The sequence below is a fragment of the Lagopus leucura genome, unplaced genomic scaffold (assembly GCF_019238085.1).
Source record: "Lagopus leucura isolate 7727_CA_CO unplaced genomic scaffold, USGS_WTPT01 Super-Scaffold_100157, whole genome shotgun sequence".
NCBI lineage: Eukaryota > Metazoa > Chordata > Aves > Galliformes > Phasianidae > Lagopus > Lagopus leucura.
In genome coordinates, this window is record NW_024962334.1 from 7,887,351 (window position 1) to 7,906,378 (window position 19,028).

General features: G+C 40.4%; 1 protein-coding gene across 4 annotated transcripts in view; it reads left to right on the forward strand.

Annotated features, from left to right (window-relative positions):
- The window catches only part of LOC122189784 (myosin VIIA and Rab interacting protein), a 191,422-nt gene extending 172,742 nt beyond the window's left edge, over window positions 1-18,680 (forward strand). For 3 of the 4 annotated variants that reach the window (XM_042889159.1, XM_042889160.1, XM_042889162.1), the window contains 6 exons: window positions 9,228-9,422; window positions 12,460-12,621; window positions 14,217-14,321; window positions 14,417-14,477; window positions 15,242-15,360; window positions 16,007-18,680. In XM_042889159.1, the coding sequence (XP_042745093.1) occupies window positions 9,228-9,422; window positions 12,460-12,621; window positions 14,217-14,321; window positions 14,417-14,477; window positions 15,242-15,360; window positions 16,007-16,039 (675 nt within the window). In that variant the 3' untranslated portion in view covers window positions 16,040-18,680. The remainder of the gene's footprint in view (window positions 1-9,227; window positions 9,423-12,459; window positions 12,622-14,216; window positions 14,322-14,416; window positions 14,478-15,241; window positions 15,361-16,006) is intronic. The other variant, XM_042889161.1, reaches the window with a different exon arrangement.
- The last annotated feature ends 348 nt before the right edge of the window (window positions 18,681-19,028 follow it).

Sequence of the window (19,028 nt, forward strand, 5' to 3'; positions counted from 1 at the left end):
ATCATTTTATGCTCTTCGAGTAGTGAAGTAGTCATTTACGTCATTGTATAAAGCAATCAGGTTGGCCAGGCATGATTTTCCTTTCATAAATCCATGCTAGCTACTCCCAGTCACCACCTTGTTTTTCATGTTTGAAAGCGGCTTCCAGGAGGATTTGCTTCTGGATCAGTGCCCAGCAACATTCCCCAAATTATCATCATCTTTCAAAAATGAAGAGGAGCAATCTCCCAGTGCCAATGGCCAGCTCCCTTAGCTCTGGTGAGCGTGCTCCATCAGGTCCCGTGAACATGCATGTGTCCCATTTGTTGAGATGTTTGCTCATCTATCAAGAGCTTTTTTTCATTGTTCCAGACTTTTCTATTGGACTCAGGGGCCTGAGAGCAAATCTTGTGTGTAAGTTGAGCTGAAGACAGTATTGTTTAGCCATAGCATTTTTCTTGTCTCATGTCACCATTTCACTTCAGTAATGGGGCCCATTTTCCTTCATCTACCTTTTGTTACTGGTTTACCTGCAGAAGCTTGTTGCCATTTGTGTTCTTCACCAAATTCAACTCCAGGTGGATATTAGCTTTCCTGACACCATAACTATATTTTTGGACACTGTCTCCATGGTCAACCTGGATCTCTTGAAGGGACCTTCAGTGATCATCCAGTACAACATACTTCAAGACCATCTAGAATCTAAAGCATATATACCCATGCATTAACTTGTAAATGACTAGATGACATGTCTCAATGGAGGCAAGCACAGAAAACATATTTTCAAAGAACCAGTAATTTTAGATGCCTTAAAAGCCAGAGACCCTGTAAACTGTCATTTTTAAAAGCCTGATTTTAGAGGAATACGTGTATAGGGAGTTACAGATCTTAGACTGATGTTGGACATTCTCAGCCAGAGACCCAAACTTCTGATTTGGGCATGAAGTTTCAAAGCAAATCTATAGTTGCTCTAACTGAGCAAAGCTTTGTTGCCTACAGTCCACTTGGAGCTTCTGACCACAGACTAAACTGTGTTTTAGTATATTTTAGTACTGTAATATATTCTGTAGTACATTTCAGCTGTGCTGCCTGTCTTTGTTAGCTATTAGTTTTCTATTCTCAAGCTCTATTCTGGCTCACATTAGCAATGTTAAATCGCAGGGAATTAGTGATTACAGTACACGTGACCACAGAATAAGATTTCAGAAAACATGTATCTTCTGTTGGATCACTGGCAGTTGAGTACTTCATGCTCATGAAAATCTGCTTTCTATATGTCTACACCTTTAAAAGTCTAGAGTTCTGTTTTTAGTGGAAGCAGGGAATCTCATGTAATCACACTGATTATATGATGCTTTAAAAATAATATATTAAGGTTTCTATCAGTGAGAAGAACTGGCACACCTTACATCTTCAGTGGGGAGTCAGCTGATGCTGGACATTCATGGATTTTTATTTCTTCCCTCCAACTGAGCTTTTGTGTTGTATGTCTGCCTTTAAGATACAAGATGGAAAATGCTGACCTGTGAGATACTTGTTTAGATCATGTATGATACTTGAGGGGTTAAATGGGTATTAATTAATATTGGCTAATTTTAGGACTTAAACTTTTCTAAAACGTCAGCACACTCACCTTCAATGTTTCTAAGTCTAATTGCCTAAAATGGTCTTGTGGAGGTTCACAGCTCCCTAAAGCAAATATAACCCCACAGCACGCTTGTTTTTATAGGTAATATTTTGTGCTTATTAAGTTACAGAAGCAGTTTGTGGTCTTTAACCAGTGTGCAGACCCCTAAAAAGCCTGCTCATCCCAGCTGCATAATGAAAGGCCATGGGGGTCTTTTTTTTCCCCCCCCCCCACTAATACCCTAGCCAATTAAAAGCAAAAAATAAAGCAAATAAGTCAGGTCTGTATTTCAAGGAACAGACAAGAGTTACATCCTAGAAAGCAATTTGATCAGTATCCAAGTAAATGTTTAAATCCTCAATTCAACAAAGAAGTCGAGCATATGTTCTAGTTTTTGCTGGACACAAATGCTACTCGTGAGATTTCTCCCAGATATCATTTATTGATATTTACTATGCAAAATTAAGTTGATCCTGAGAGTGTTTTGTCAAAATCTGAGTGTGATTTCAAGTAAAATAGATGCTTCAAGAGCATAATTGTAATTTTTTTAAAGTTTTTAATAATGGACATTGATGTTTGTGATCCCCCAATTCTGACACCTTCTGGGCTGAATGCAGTTGCCTATGTCTGGATTTCTTGTCCATCTGAGATGCCTTGGGATATCCCACAGGATCTTGAGCTGCTTGTCTGGGGAAAGCATGTCCCTCATGTCTGTCTGACAGCTGTGTTTGAAAGTCCCCAGATGCTTTGAGGTGTTTCAAACTGCACCTCATGTTTAAGCCATTGAATCTACCTGGAGAAGTGAAGAATGTGTGGGATTTCAGCAGGCTTCACACAGGGAATACAACACCTTTGTAAATAGGTTTTCTATAGTCTTGGATTTTATACTTATGTGAAGTTTGTCCAAGACATCTCTGTCCAGTGTGCATGAAATGGGAATCTCATTCAGTTGTGTGATGATTGAAAACTTATTTACTTAGCAAGAAAACGTAAAAGTCATTTGACAGGTACAGCTACAGAAAATCAGTTACGATTAGTATAAACTCCTGTTAACAGATTGGCAGAAAAAAAATAGGTTGTCACACACACACAAAAAGTTATTGTTTTGTTGTGTTTTTTATGCAGTCCAGAAATTTGGCAGTGACAGATGAGATCTGTCAGATCTGCCCAGAAGGCATTCAAGGAAGTGCTGCTCTTCAGCTCGGTGACAGTGTCCCAGCACAGCCAACAGCACAGCTGTGGTTCTGTCACTGCTCCAATGCAAAACCAGTCAGTGTAGTTTGAATAGACTTCAGTAAGTCAGGGAGATTAAGGTAAAGCTCCTGATTTGACTCTGGAGAGTGGTAGTATGATGGGTTTTATGAGCTTGTTTGGGACAGTGAACTCTAGGAAAGGGACAGTAGTAAGCAGTAAGAAGTGATTTGGCACAAGACATCTCATCTAAGCACAGGTGTTTCAGACATGAGTGACTGGCATAAGTGGAGTACATACCCTTTTGTAATGTGAAACACACACAGCATCCAGAAATTGAAGAGATAGCTGACTTAGCACTGCTGCAAAAATCTCCTGTTGCTAGTTCCATGTTGTTTTGGGGTGGGGGTAGAAATCAGTATTTCCAATCTGCTTTATTTTGTGAAAAACTATGTGTCATTTGCAAAATCTGTCTTAATGAGATCAGTTATTTTGAATATAAAATAAACCAGACTTTGCTTTGTTTTAAATATTTTAGTAATGAGGATAATACTTCCTAGTATTTTATGTTTGTTAGTTTCTTTGTCCTTGTGCTCATCCCGAAGTTCTAAGTCTGAAGCTTTATAAATATTAACCTCTGCAGATATTAACATAACTTTTCTGCCTTCTTATTTAACTGCTTTCCCACTATCTAGGAAAAACAAAAGGCTTTTGATCTTCATTTAAAGCTGCAGTTTTTATCCACTGTATTGCAGCAGGTGAGAGCATTTTGTTTTGTCTGTGTCTTTTGACATCTCTTACATACTTATGTAAGCGATGTTACAAAGTGATATTGAGGGTTTCCTCATTCCCCAAGCAAAATTCTCAAATTCTTATTATTTTCCTAGAAATATTAGGCCTGAAATACCAAACCTCTTGACTAGATTCAATGATCATTGCAGAAAATGGTTTTCTAATCAGAACGATACCTGTGTTATGATGGCAGTGATGAGCATGAAGTAGATATTTGAAGCAGACTGGCTCTCTTATTTGGATTCATTATGAGAAAATCTGATTTTATCAGCAAAGAACAGAAGGCAAACATAAGGTATATTATCTTCATATTCTCACATTCACGTCTATTAAAAAATCTGAAAGGAAAATTTTAGAAGTTGATTTCAGCAATACCTTTTTGGCAGTTCCTGATCACAGCAGTCTCCAAAGCTCACTCTAAGCTCCCAATTTAAAATTGAACAAAACCCTTAATTCATTATAGAAGCTGTACACAGTGCATAGGCACTTTCTCTTTTTGCTGCTAATGTCTATTGCTTACCATTCTTTTAGGTGGGAATAGATCTCACATTCTGTGCTATTTGAGTCTCAGTTTATAAGAATCAAGTGTTAGAACATATTTTCATTTTATTCACTAAACAAATGTATACTTACCATGTATTTCAAAATGCATGCTATTTGTAGTATCTCATACGTAGTACTCAACAAACTAATGTTGCACCATTTTCTCAGTCATTAAAAAATGCAGCAACTTTTTTGTGTCAAATGTTGATGCTTAATTCATCAAAACATTACTGCTCCCCACTTTCTCCTTTTTTTCTGTACTCTGAGTTAAGTTTTGTCCTGGGAGTTTTAATCACCCGAAGGATCTTGGTTTTCTTCAGTGAAAATACCAAGGGCGATTTTAAACAAGAAGTATTTTTACTTTTGTGCAATGTTGTCAGGCTGTAGACACTCACAGAGAATGCTGGGTAGATTTTAAGACTTGAATGTTTCCTTTCCGTAATATTTTACCTCCTGGAAAATAATTTCCTTCCTCATGACTATAGAAACCTGTAACTATATTAGGACAGTGGATTGGCTTTGTTAGCAAAAATGTAGTATTGATAATTACCTTGCAGAACCAAAAAGAGAGAAAATAGGTGATTCTGTACAATGATTTGGCTTTCCTTTTCTAAATGAGTGCTCGTCAATGAGGTACTGATACTAAAGTCAGGGTAAGAAGTCTCAAATAGAAGAGTCATTTCTTAATAGCATAGTTTATTATTGTGCACTTGTCTTCATTTCAAGGGAAATTTTAGCTTCCTTTCCCAGTCTTTATGGTGTTGATTGGTTGCAACACACTTTTAAGCCAAAATGTCTTTTGAATGCCAAGGTTGCTGGCTGGGCCTTGGTAGCTCTGTGCTTCCCACACCATGATGTGGCCAGTGTCCCCACTCTTGCTTGCCCATGCAGAAGGCAGACTTGTGGTGGTCTTTTCAGGTCCTTCTCAAAGCTTTGCAGTGAACTCCCATAGGCTTCAGAGAAGGGAAAAGGCAGATTTGGGTTCTGGTGTTGTTTTTGTCAAGTTTGTCTAGGTACCCTGAAGTGATGAATGAACCAGAAGCAAAGACAAACTTTTCTTCTCCCAGCCCCATAAACTCCCCACACAAAGAAGGTGAGGCCTGTTGACTGAGAAACAGGCTTGAGACTGGAGCTGAACATAACTGCAGTGCAGTTGACGTGATCAAAACTGGCACGACTCTTAGCAACAAAGGAAGTTTCCCTTGCTTTATTTCTTGATCTGTTGATGTCAGTTGTGCTCTAAGGAATCACTGGTTGCTGCCTGCCACAACAGTTTAACAGAGCTTAACAGTAGTATAATGTTATAGTGGCAAAAAAAAAAGAAGATTCTAATGGCTGAGTACAGCATGAAGATAAAAATAGGGCAACTAAAGGAGAACTTCACTACTTTAAAAAGCTTGAGCAATAAAACAGATAGCTTTCATGGACAAGAAATGATGTGTGGATGTCATAGGTTGCTGAATTGCTTAGGAGTACTTAATGCTTGACTACTCTCAGCAGCTTGGACACTGACATTGTTTCAGGTATAAATAAATAAGTAAAGACAATTATAAATAAATTCAGATATAAATAAAGCATTTTACTTGATTTCCATTATTCATCATCCTTTCTGTCAGCACTTCTAATTCAAGAAGAAGAAAAAAAAGAAATAGGCAGTGTCAGCAGGGGAAGGAGTGTCAGCCAAAGAGAGGGGAAATGGCTTGACAGGAAGAGCTGGCTTAGACCACTGAAACATCTGCACAAGCACAGATGGAAATGGCAAAGATGTTTCATATGATGATTATGATTAGTTATATTCAGAACACGCAGGCACACGTACGTGTGCATTTGTTTGCACACACAAACACTTCTTTAGTATTCCTTTGGTTTTAAAACTCTTCCACAAAGAACTCAGGAACCTGAACTTCTCCTTTTGATGATATCTACAATATTTGTAAGCCTGAGCATGAATTATCATAAAAAGATACAAATGAATGTTTTCCTCTTTCCTCTAAGCTCTTAATCTCAAATTCAGTAGGAGGTGAGATTCTCAAAAGTGGTGCATGCACACAAATTTAAATCATTTTGTGGATCAAATCAAATCTGTATCAATTTAATTTGAGAAGAGTGGTGTTAACTGACTATTGTGGTATCGCAGATGAAACCAGGATGCATCACGGTGTTTCAGGAAGAATGGCTGTGCTTAATTTTTCTGTGCTAGCTGTTTGTAAATAGAAATTGCTTTCTGTGTGTATCACATCTATATTCTTTGCTCAACAAGACAGATGGGAGAGAATTTGTCATGGTGTGCTAGCTGTCTCTGTGAATGCCCTATGGGTGTTAACAATGACCGTTCTTGCATGGACAAGATAAATTAGATAGCCAAAGGTCTCTGTAGCAGTTTGAAATATCCACCTACCAGGATGGTCTTGGTATGCGTGTCTGTGAATGTTAAGTTATTTTTATAGAATCTCATAACTCTTAAGCTTGATGTGATGGATTGAGAGAGGGATTGTGAAGCACCAAAATTCCAGAACTTTTCTTTTTTCCTTACATGCATGAAATAATTTTCCCTAGAGTAGCTTACTATGTTTGCAAGCCAGCCGTTATGAAACATGAGTGACTGAAACAGCTTTTGACAGTTGCTGAAGAAGAAGTAGGCACATCAGTGAAAACATTTACTGAGTATGCAGTTTGTCCAGTTTGAGAACTCCTGAACACTCTACATTTTTATTTCACATCTTCCTCGAGCAGACATTGATCACTTCTTATGTCTTGCATCATGCAGCCCAAGGCAAAGTTGACTTCTGAATAGCCTTCAGCGGAGAACTTTCACAAAGTTTAAGTGTAAACACTTCAAAGTGTTGCTCATGCTCTTAAGTTTTGTGAGATCTGCTGGTCAGAGGTACTCTAAGGAAGGTCATTTTTACTGTCCCTGTTATTTCTCTATGATATTTAGTGCTGTATCCTTGTCACGCTGTAAAAGTAGAAGTTTCAAAAGCTTAAATAAAAGCTGTGACTCCTGTGCCTGGATACCTGCAACCAGGATCGAAATATGTTCACTGAGATAGGCGCTTTATAAACATTCATCTAGCTGCCTTGTGCAACATTTAATGTGAATCAAATGTTTGGTTTTAAAAGCCAAGCAGCATTTGCCACTAACAACTTACCTCAGAAATCTAGAAAAGCTAAAATTCATATTTGTTTCTGGCTGAACTTTTTTTTCTCCTGATCATATATGTTGAGAATATAGGGTATTTTGTTCAAAATCTCGATTTCATAAGGATTCCTATCATAGAACATTTGCCAGGAAAATAATAGCACTGTTATACAGTACTTCGTAATAAGTGCCAGTATGAACTCTCTGATACTGGTGTAAGAAACCTTTTTCTAGTTAGATTTAGTCTTCTTTTGGAAATCCATCATTAACTACAAAGGATAATTAAAAAAAAAAAAAGAACACTGAAGTGAGGTTACAGGTTTTGAAATGGAGAACACACATCAGCAAAGATGATGAAGAAAATGTAGATGATGAAAATGTAGTGTCTGGCCTTTATTCTGTCTTGTTCTCTACTGACAAAATAGAATAAGAATTAGGTACTTGTAAAAGCAAATAATAAAACAAAGTAACATTGATTTCTTTTCTATCCTATAAAATTATTGATCTGTTTTTAACCTAATTGGCACTTGTGAACGTAAATGGAAAAAACAGTCAGCTCTTTATGAGATTCAAGTATTTGTTCGCTGTAAGAGAGTCCTAGGCTTCCTTGTTCATGGCTGTCCTACCAGGCAAAAGATCTGTGTGCAGTAGCATACAGTATTTGCTTTGTTCTCTTTATTTTTAATCTCATGTGTCCAATTATTTCTTGTAATTCAGAGAAATAACAGTGCTAAGGATGCCTTATTGTACTGGTATACTACAATTGAGCAGACACTGCTAAAGAAGTAGTGGTTCAGTAAAAGTCATATCTAACATAGAAATGAGAAACAAACTACAGGAAAGAGAATAGGAAGTTTTCCAGTTCAACCCCCCAGCGTTTGTGTGATCGAAAAAAACACTATTTTCCCCATATTCTGCTAAGAAGACTGTCAGAAATATTGGTTACAATAACATTTGCATTACAAAGGGTGTAGGTGGATGGGTCTCACATTCACATGCATAAGTGTATGCGTGTTTGAGGGATTAGTTGAGTTTAGATCAGAACTTCCTTCACTTTTAGACAAAGCAGCACTGTATGTATTGCACGTAAATTCAGTGATGGTGGTTGTGTTGGCTTCAACAGGCTCTGTCTCAGCCACCAAGTTGTACGGTTTAGATGTTGGGTTTGATGCTTGAGGGTTACGGCAGGTGAAATTTCACTGCCATCGGAGGTTTTGTGCTGAAGGCTGAAGCTTCGGTAAGAATCATCTGAATTGGGATGGGTGACAACCAATTGCAAATCAGGAACACTGATGAAGAATAAAGGCTTACAGTTGGTTGAGGTATTACATTTTTGAACATGGATTAAACTGCATGCTTTTGCTTGGTATTTGATATAGCTTATTTAACAAATGTTTATGTACTTATAGCTCAACCTTTCTTTTTTGGGGCCATCGTACAATTCCTAGCAGTCATCCATATAAACTGCTGTCCTCACTGGGCTGTTGCAGATTGCTCTCCCCTGTTTGTGGCTGCAGTAGGATGGCTCCTGTAGATAAGGAGACATGCTTCCACATCTGTTTCCCAGCACCCAAAAAAGAAGGCTGTGGTTCAAAATCTGCTTTAAAAGCTATTGCAAAGATAGCTGTATCTAGCTCACTTGGATTTTAAAGCTAGATATGGGTATGTTCCTTTCACATAAGGTTTGGAATAGCCCTCCAGTAGAAATAGTTGTGGAATAGTTGTGGAATAGTTGTGTATGTGTGTTACTTGTCTGCTGTATCTGTGTGCATGTGCTGAAAAGGGAGAAATAGGTGCCTCAGCAACTAGCCAAGTGTATTATTTTTGGCATTTTTAAACCTACAGGTATAGCAAATGCTACATAATACCATAGGTATATAGGTATAGCCATGCTACATAATACCCCTCTGTGCTAACATAGTGCTGTTTTCTCTCTCTACTCTTGTATCAAAACAGAAGTACTCTGCTGTCTCTCTCTGCAACATATCTACAGAGGTCCTGAAAGTCATCAATGCCACTGAAGAGCTGATAGCAGAATCCACCAGTCCCTGTGATTTCCCAGATGATGTTCAGGACAAGGGAAGAGGTTCATTCCCACTGGGGACCGACCCCATCAGACTCGACGAGCAGCTCACCACACTGGAAGAAAACGTAAGAACACAAATCAGCGTGTGAGTGGGTGTGTGTGTGTGTGTGAGGCAGCTGGAAAGAGAGAGTGCTTAGGCAGCATCAGCCTGTGGTATGAATTAGTCCTGTGTTGCTAAACAGATACACCAACAGAACCAAAGATCTTATTTCAACGCAGCGTATTCAGCTGCGTTGTGTGTTCCTTTTTTTCAATGTGTTGTTATTTGAGAGAGGGGACGTGCTGTGTTTTACAACCAATTTCAGAAACCCTATCTTAAAAATTAACATAAGCCCTCCAAATCCCTGTGGCTGTCCAGCTGTGCCATGCCTCGCTGAAACCACGCATCCCCAAGTCCCAGCACAGCTTCATTGTTGTAAGGGCAGGTAGGGAAAGCCTGCCCCAAGTCACACAGAAAAGTGGAGGGCTTCTTCTCCGTGCACACTTCCCCAGCACTGAGCACCAGGAGCCAGTAAGAGCAGCAGGCTGGAGGGGTCAAATTAAACAAACATCTCCTTTTTCTTGAGTGCCTGTCATCTTCAGGAAAGGTGTGATGCTGAATCAGAGAGAAGTCACTGCCCACTGGAATATTTTCATGGACCCACGTAATGCAGTTGGTACACTTGTAACTTAAAAGATCTCACAGGAATCCACTCCTATTATACCATCCTGACCAGTTCAAGAAAGCACATCGTGTATGTCTTTAGCCCCCAGAAAATTTTCAAAGACAGAATCTCTTCTTAGGGGAAACTGCATTAAAAACTATCTGAGGTGCATTTTTTACTCACTTAAGCTCCAGCAATCCTTCATGTCCTTCTTACTATTTGACATCTGTGGTGCTGTGATCTCCAGTTGCATTTGGGCCAGGCATTTCTCACTGAGAAGATACTGTATGCTGAGGCAGAGCACTGCTTGCTGTGGTGTTCATTAATAAGGCTCAGCTCAGCCTTGCTGAGACCCCACACATCTTTCTCTGCTCCAGAAAGGATTTTGAAGTAGGTGGCAAAAGTGCTTGCTGTCAGGATTGCAGTACTGCACATCCACAGATTTAAAGAGCCTTAAGAAATTCAGGAATGCAGAATTTTTACCAGTGCAGATGGGGGCACACATGCATGCGCTACATCCGCTTGGAAGCCTCCTCCTCCTCCTCTGGAAATACACCATTGCTGTTTGGAAGTTCAGGTAAAGAGAATCTTTCTATTAGGGAAAACCTTCTATTTAGATGTAGCTGGAAAATGATCAATAAAATTGAAATCTAATAAATCTAGAGAGTGACTGAGTTACAAAAATATCATTGACTTTCTTTTTTCTTTTTTCTTCTTTTTTGTGGTCTCTTTCTGAAGAGGTTTGTTATTACACTGTCCCTTTTCTTCTTTCTCTGAGCTTTTGGATATAATAGATAAATCCAAAAAAGGACCTGTTAATCTGAAGTGGCTGTTGTATGTTGGACCACAAAGACACTTCACTGAAGTAAATGGAAAGAATAATTAAAACCCACAAAAGCAGGAACAATTATATTTAGATCATAATGTTACCTTCACAGTCTATATCTGTCTCTAAGTACTTGAGCAAAGGTGTTAAATCAGGTCACTTATTTGTTCTAAGTACATTTTAGAAGGATTTCTTGCCATTATATTGCCCCTTAGAAAATGCAGTTCATACAAGATGTAGTGAGTTTGTTTCTTAGCAAAAATATGAACAAGATATGTATAAATTAATGCCTTGAAACAATGAATACGAAGAAAAAATTGCAAGCAATTAAGAGCTTAATAACAAAATAAAATAATAATAATAATAATAATAATAGTAATTCTTCATCACTGTAGACCCATAAACTCACAGTGTGGCCAGAGATTATTTAAATACCTGTTATGTCAAAGGACTGCAGGGTCTGGGAGTTATGGGCAGAAATAATGACTTGAGTGCAAGACATATGTAGGGAAGTTACACTCAAGGATCTGCTTCTGATCCCGTTTGTTTGCCCATTGAGCCATGAAGTCTGCCACAGGGTATGTTGAATTCATGGTCTTTTTGTAGCACTGCAGCCTTACTGGTGTTGGGGTGAGTGAAACTGCCAGTGGGAAAAATGAGAAAATATATTTCATTTCCACTGTCCTGTTACCAGCCTCATGGAACAGTCTGTTGGCTATCTATAAATAGGCAGAAAGAGTAGTATTTTGACATGGGTCAGCACAGTTTCAAGCACAGTTGTCAAAAGCTGGTGTTAGAAAATCACCCTTTTCTATAAACCAAACACCTCCATTCAGCTGTATCTTAGGTTTCTTTATGAAGTAGAAGAAACACATAAGACACAATGCATCGTGAATTAGTGCTCTGAGTGGCAGAATGGGAAATGAAATCTCTTCTTTCAGTTATCAGAATTATCATAGATGTGTCAACATATTGTTTTTAGGGAAGATCTCTAAGTTATGGCATCTGTCATTCACGTGTTGCCCAGATAAGTCTATTGACTCCCCACAGGGCCAGGGGATGGCAAAACTTTTGGCTGCTGCATATTTGTGTGAGACCCGAGTGAAATGGAAAATTGAGTTGTACATCTGAGCATCATTATTTTATAACAAGTTCATGGCCACATGTTGCTGGACTGTTATTCTTGCACGGTTTTGGATTGCCAGAATGCATTGAGTGTGAATAATACTGAAGGCATTAAGTGTTTCAGTAAATACTGTTTTACATGAGGTGTGATCTGTTGACTTTACCTTGCGAGCTTTAATTTTTGTTGTGAAATTGAATGTTAAAAATAGAAAAGGAAACTTTTAAGCATTCTTTTGTGGTTTGGTTTGGTGCGGGCTTTTTTGCTAGCGAATCCAGAACAAGTCTTTTTTGGCATAGCATCGTAGCACCTAAGGAATTTGGAGTTCAGCTTCTTCATTCTCCTCCCTTCTCTTTACAGATGTGTGTTTTTGCATTATTCCTGAATGATTTACCTCTGCCAGCACCTACTAGCAATGACTTAGTGAGGAGGGGAGCTCAGAGGTGTCGTGGAGAACCTCTGTGCTCACAGAACAGGAATCACTGCCCCTGTCCCCCTTGGCCCCACAGGTGTACCTGACGGCCAGCACAGTGTATGGCCTGGAGGGGCAGCTGACCAGCCTGGAGGATGCAGCACGGCAAATCAGCAGCGTGACAGCAGAATCGGAGCTGGCTGAGCTGGAGGACCAGGTGGCCACTGCAGCTGCCCAGGTGCATCATGCAGAGCTGCAGGTGAGGACGGCTGCTCCTCGCCACTCACTGCTTCATGCCGCCTTCCCTCCCTTCCACCTGCGCACGCTTCTTTGCAACATTCTCTTGTACTGCAGCAAACTCTCGGTCCAAGGATACATGACTGCATCACAGGAGCTGAGCAAAGCACAGCTGAGACGTGTCACTCAGCACAGCCAGATGTACTGTATTTGTTTCTTCCCTTGTTTTCAGACAGGAGTGCAGCAGTGTGTTGCTGTAGTACTGTCCCTGCTCCTCGCTCCCATAGAGATCGTGTGGTGTGCTGTCATGCATAGGGCTGTTGTCTGACTGCAAATGCAGCCTTGGCTAGTTCTAATCAACAGATTGTAGAGCAGTCTATAAAGAAGCCAGGGTGGATCTACCTGAAAAGGCCAAGGGCAGAGCTTTTTGCAAGTCTGCTTTGGGATTTGACTGCTGAGCCGTGCACAGCTCAGCAAAAGGCAGAGGCTCCTGTGCTATGTGGCCTAGTGTCTCTGTAGCGGGTTCCAGGAAGTCTGAGACTGCAAGAAACTTCAAGGCCTGATCAGAAAGCTGAACAAGAGAAGGCTGCCATGCTGCATGGGGACAGTGCGCACATGAGTAGCAGTGTGCTGCAGTGCTTCCTGACTGGGCTGTGCCACATGATGGCCTCAGCAGGGCACTGCCTGTTTATTTTGCTCAGTGGAAGTGTGCTCAAAGCCCTCAGTTTGATACCTTCCAGACGTCAGAAGTGCAGTGCTGAAATAAATAGATGGCAAATTGGCAGTGGCCTCATTGGCCATGGTCGGTAATTTCTGCTACGCACCTTAATGGAAGTGAGAAGAGAGGAGGGGAGAGGCCTGAGTGACGAGGGCAGGATGACAAAAAGATAGCATGCAATTGGACTGAAGGCCCTCTGCAGAACAAACGCCTCAGGTGTTGTAAATCAGGAATCAGATTAACGTGCAGCTGACAGCTCACTTCTCTGACACTCATCAGCCTACTTTCCCCCTACATTTGCTTCCCTGGCCTGTTGTTTCTCCCAGCAACTTCTTTTCCATTGAATGCTTTTTCATAGTGATACTTGCATTTATGCACGTTTGTGTTTAGCATGCATATTACTTACAACAAATTTTCAAGATCAAACGTTTGCATTTTGTGACAGAGGATGTACTTTGTGTGTGCTTGAAATTAATTTTGAATTATGAAATGTGTCCCAAGCAGTAGTTATTTAAATGTAGCCTTTGAAAAACACAGCTTGAATGAACCTGGAAGTATAGCTAGCAGTAACTGGGAGATGGCAGATAGGGGATTCTCTTCTTTCTTTTTTTCCTCAAAAGGAGCAAAATGCTTTTTCCTTGGAGTCACACAGTAGGCTGGATTGCTCTTTCCCTTCATCTTAATTAACCCCCTTTTGACATCAGGACTAAAGTATACAGGAAAGCAAAGTGTCAGAGTTGCTGAAGAGCTCAGCCATCTGTTTGTATGCTTTGATTAAAGAAGATGTGACTGGGGGGAGGGATATATTCTAGTGGTGGCATCCATAGTAATTTTCAAACTTCTTTTTCCCCCTCCCCATCTGTCTGTCTGTCTCTCTCTCTCTCTTATTTTCTTTGAAGATTTCAGATATTGAGAGCAGAATATCAGCTCTCACTGTTGCAGGCTTGAACGTGGCTCCATGTGTTCACCTGACAAGGAAACGGGATCAAAAGCAAACAAACCAGGTGCCAGAACATTATGTAGTATTCAAAAATACAATGGGGAAATCTTGCCTCGTTTTCCATAATGGAGTTGAGTAATGCATTTGTGTTGTTTTCAGATGCATACTATTGACACCTCAAGACAGCAGAGGAGGAAACTTCCAGCTCCACCAATAAAAGGTGCACTGAAGTTGTTACCTATGCTATGTTTGTAGACGCTCCTTAGAAGTTTCAGTGTAATGTACAATTCAACAAAATAGGGGTGAGATTAAGTTATAAAATGAACAGAGAAAGCCTAGATGTGTCCACCCTCTTCATTTGCCATTGCACTTGTAAAAACAAAATACACATTCAGTACATAAAACATCACCACTCCCTCTTTCAGCAGATGGTATGAGAGTAGCAAATTAGCAGGAGCAGAAGCAAAAGGCTGGGAAAAGCAAATGAAGCATGCTGAATTCATGTCTTGCAGAAGTTAGGCTGCTGCCAAGCACACAAGGGTAGGCTGTGAGGGGCAGGCAATCATAGGGCTAATTGCCACTTGCCACCCTTCACAGCCTACAGCTGCTTTCTTAATGACTGTGCCTACCAAGTTCAGTCCATGTTACCAGGCTCAGAGATGTGGCTAGTATGCTAGAGTATGGCTGTGAATTAGTTTTGTAAAATACAGTGCTCTTTTCTTCCATGTTTCCTTCATCTCTGACAGTTTTACATCCTGCTTTACTCGTGTAATTCCAATATTTGACATGGCCTCAAACTTTAGTAAACTTCCAGTATCACAGCATGCTGTTTCCCATTTAAATTAAATCCGTGTTTTGTCCTAGGGGAAGTTTTTGTCTTATTTGTCCTAGGGGAAGATTTCTCCCTCCAGCAGCTGTGACTCTTCAGGAGCATTGCTACGTTGGCTGCAGTCTGTTAAATCTCCATGTTTGTATTTTTCCCAGGTGAAAAAATAGATGGGTCTCCAATTACCACTGTCAGAACATTTAACAGAAACTTCATGCTTCAAGGATCTCTAACACAAAGAACTAAAGAGAGGAAAAGCACTGCCAAGGACTTAATGGTAAAATCAACACAAATGTTTTTAAAGCTGCTTATGAAGTGGGTTATATAGAGAGATGCCAGTGTAGGCAGATGTATTTCAACATCTTCACAAAACTTCTCTTAATAGTGTGAAGAAAAATAATACATTGCTCTAAACGATTGTGTTCGTTACACTGGAAGCTGTCTGACTATATACCACCAGCACATAGCAGCTGTTTGCTCCTGAATGTTAGCCTGTAGGAAGGCATGCCAGCTGTCAGGTAATTAGTTAGGTGCTATCCTTATTTAAAGTAAAGAAATAAAGTTGTGGTCCTGCAGTTCAGGCCCTCCCAACACCAACTGCACAGTGCAGTTCTACAGGTGAGGGGTCATCCTGCATTGCACTGGTTTCTGAGAAGTGTTCAAAGGTAGCCTAAGTGAAACTTGAGGAGTAGGCAGGCAGGCCGTGTGTTGGCAAGGCAGGATTTGAACAAATAGGTTTCACTGCAGAACCATCAGTCGTCATTGATCTTTCATCAAGGAAAAAAATGTTAACTGTGCCTAAGCAGTTTGCCATTAAATAAGTGGAAGAGAAATGAGGAAGTGAGAAGGACCAGGCTCCCTTTGGCAGGCTTGTTTTGTGTTTGGCTGATGTTTTCTCTCTTCCTTGTCCCTCTCTATTCCAGGAACCTGCTATAGGATCTGCTGTGATGTACTAAACTTTGACTTGTCTACTGCCAATAACACACTGCCTAAGGCTGTACACTAGAGTGCCTTTACTTAACAGCCATTGTGTATGTCCAGCTGAAAATGGACCCTCAAGAACCCACAATGCCTCAGTTATAGGGCTTTGTTTGGATACCTCACTGAGAAAGCTGTCCAAGTCTTCAGCATTGTGGTCTGCTAAAGGAAACTCTGCCTTAAAGTTCTCACAAGACTCTGGAAGGGACGCTAAGTTTCAAAAGCAAGGCTCCACATTTTAAGATGCACTTTTTCTCCCCATTGATTGTACTAAAGTATGTCGTCTTTAAACTGCAGTATGTTTTTGTACACTCAGTCAATCACAATTACAGGCCAATATTTCATACCGAAAGAGTGAACAAAGCAGACCTGTGATCCACATTTGCTGGCCTCTTATATATGTAGGCATCTGTCTTGTCGAGCAATAAGAACAACTCTGTGCAGTGTATGCTGCTTTTAGCTGCTTGGTGAGAGTGGAGGATCTGTGTATCTAACTGCTCCCCCGGAGCCAGTGGAAGTTTTGACAAGGCAGGTGGGAGGAGATGCGATGTGCAAAGACTTCTCTGTTTGCTCAGAGTACCTTTGACAGAGTTCTAGCTCCAGGGCTCTGTGTTCTGCTGTCGGAGATAGGGGGGAGCATGGATGTCATGATGAGCCATGAATTGGTGGTACGCAGCACATGTGGACCAGATGTCTGCTGGGTTACAGTCCTGGCATCTGGACACATCTGAGTACTGTTGTGAAACCACCACCTTTGTCTGTCTCGTTCCTCTTGGTATCATTGTCTGCTTGGTGATGTCCAACCACTCTGTAGTTCAGAATCTGTTCTGACCAAGTCTTTAAGATTGGAGAAAGAAAGTAAAAGCGCTGTGGGTGAGATCTCTGCTGACTGACTGGTGGCTGTGAGGTGGCTGCAACCTGTACGAGATTCCCTTCTGCCACTTGCTGTCTTTTCTGAGGAGGAGATGAATGTAGCCCAGATGTCTTTTCCTTTACCCATCTATAACCAATTTGGTGTAGTACCTAGGGCCTGTCACTGGTGCTCACTACAATTGGACCACTCTGAATTGGACTGTGAGTCACCAGATGTCTTCTTTCCTTTCCTGAGACCCCAGAAATTTGCACCAAACCCTGGAAAGCCTTTGAACAGATGCCCGTGAGGGACGATGCTGCTTACAAGGTGTCCCTCTCACCCTTTCTGGGAAGGGCCGTGCCAATTTGCAGTGCTTTTTGTTCTGGGGTGTACAAAGGAATTTGTTAGAGAAGGTAAGTGTGAGGCCAGTGAATCTTTTGTAAGCCACACAATGCAGTGCAAGTATATGCAGATATATGCACACATATGCAGACTGGGCAGATGGGAGGCATGCTGTGAAGGAGGACATGAACTGCTAAGATCCCCCACAGCATGAAGGGTCAGAGGACACCTCCCTGAAGTGAGATGTTTCTGTCCTTTGCTGGTACCTACAGAGCAAAACCTAACTCTCGGAGTATAGCAAGGCCTAGGAGGCAGGGGAGGCTGGTAAGGAAGGGCTGGATGGGCAGGCTGGGAAAACAGCTCCAGTCACATTTCCACCTTCAGTATTTGAAGCTGAGCCCGTCAGCGTGCTGCTGTCCAGCCGTACGTAGGGACATGTCACACATCTACAGCCATCTTCCTACCTTGGAGGCAGAAGTGTTGCTCCATCTCTCCAATGAATTTCCATCTGCCGAAATGTGGCTCGATGTGTTTATTCTGGGTGAAATTACGCCTTCTCTTACTCTCACACAATACCAGTTCTCTGGAACTGGTTTGCACAGATGTGAGGGCAGAATTTGGCCCGCTCTGTTTAATATATAAGTATATATGTAACAATAGACTTTATTTATATATGCAATCCATAAAGGAGATTAAACAGAGTAGGATGCCTAGGAATTTTCTGTTATGCAGTCTCCTCCTCCTCCCTTGACTGTTCTCGTGTATGTATACAACACATTCCCAGGTTCTGGTTAACGCAGGTATGTGTGTTATGAGATGTCATTACTGGTGGTTGGTCTACATATTCGTCTAATAATAATAACCAATATTGTGTATGATGCAGAAATGACTAATTTTAATAGAATAACTCTTTGGCTTTTGTTCTGTTAGCGTGATTTAAACAAGCCAACAAAGTTTGGAATAGGTTGTTTTCTTTAAGAGGCATGAAAAACAACTATTATCGTGTTACAATGTTAAAATATTCAGTCTTCTTTGACAGAAAAATGTGTACTGTGTAGGCATTGCAAAAAAAAAAAAAAAAAAGAAAAAAAGAAAAAAAATCCCACCTGCTACATGGCATTTGAATTTTTACAACTGTTTATTGTGCCAAATATGTGCAAAGATATAATTTACTGTTTTAAAAAATCATAAAAGCATACGTTATAGCACACAAAGGATTATTTTGTCATCAAGTGATTTCAATCTTTAGTGTTAATATTTATATTTAGATTAATTTTTATAAATGAAAATATTTTAACAGGTAAAATGAAGGCGATATGATCAATTTGATTGAGTCTGAGTGGATATTAAGCTTGCCTTGTTGTTGTTATCTGCATACTCACCAAGAATTATTGTCAAGAGAAATTATAAAAGAGTAAAAACAATTTATGAAAAAAATGCCTTTCCAAGGACTTGATTCATAAAGAAAACACAAAAGCTCTCCTCTGTAGTGTGGATCTGTGTGCCCTTTGGTCAGCAAACACTCTGCCCACACTGCTGCATCGCAAACAACCATTCTCAGTTAAATGCAAATGGGCAACTCAAAGTCCTCTTGCTCAGCTGAAGGGAGAAATAACCCCTACCACCTCCAGGTCACGTCATTTTCCAGGGAAGTGGAGCATCCGTACCTTACTGACAGACCACTCACAAGCAGAAACAAGAGTTGAATTATCTGCTATAATTAATGCAATCTTTATTAAATTTTAGTAGTGATTCTAACAAAGCACGACTAG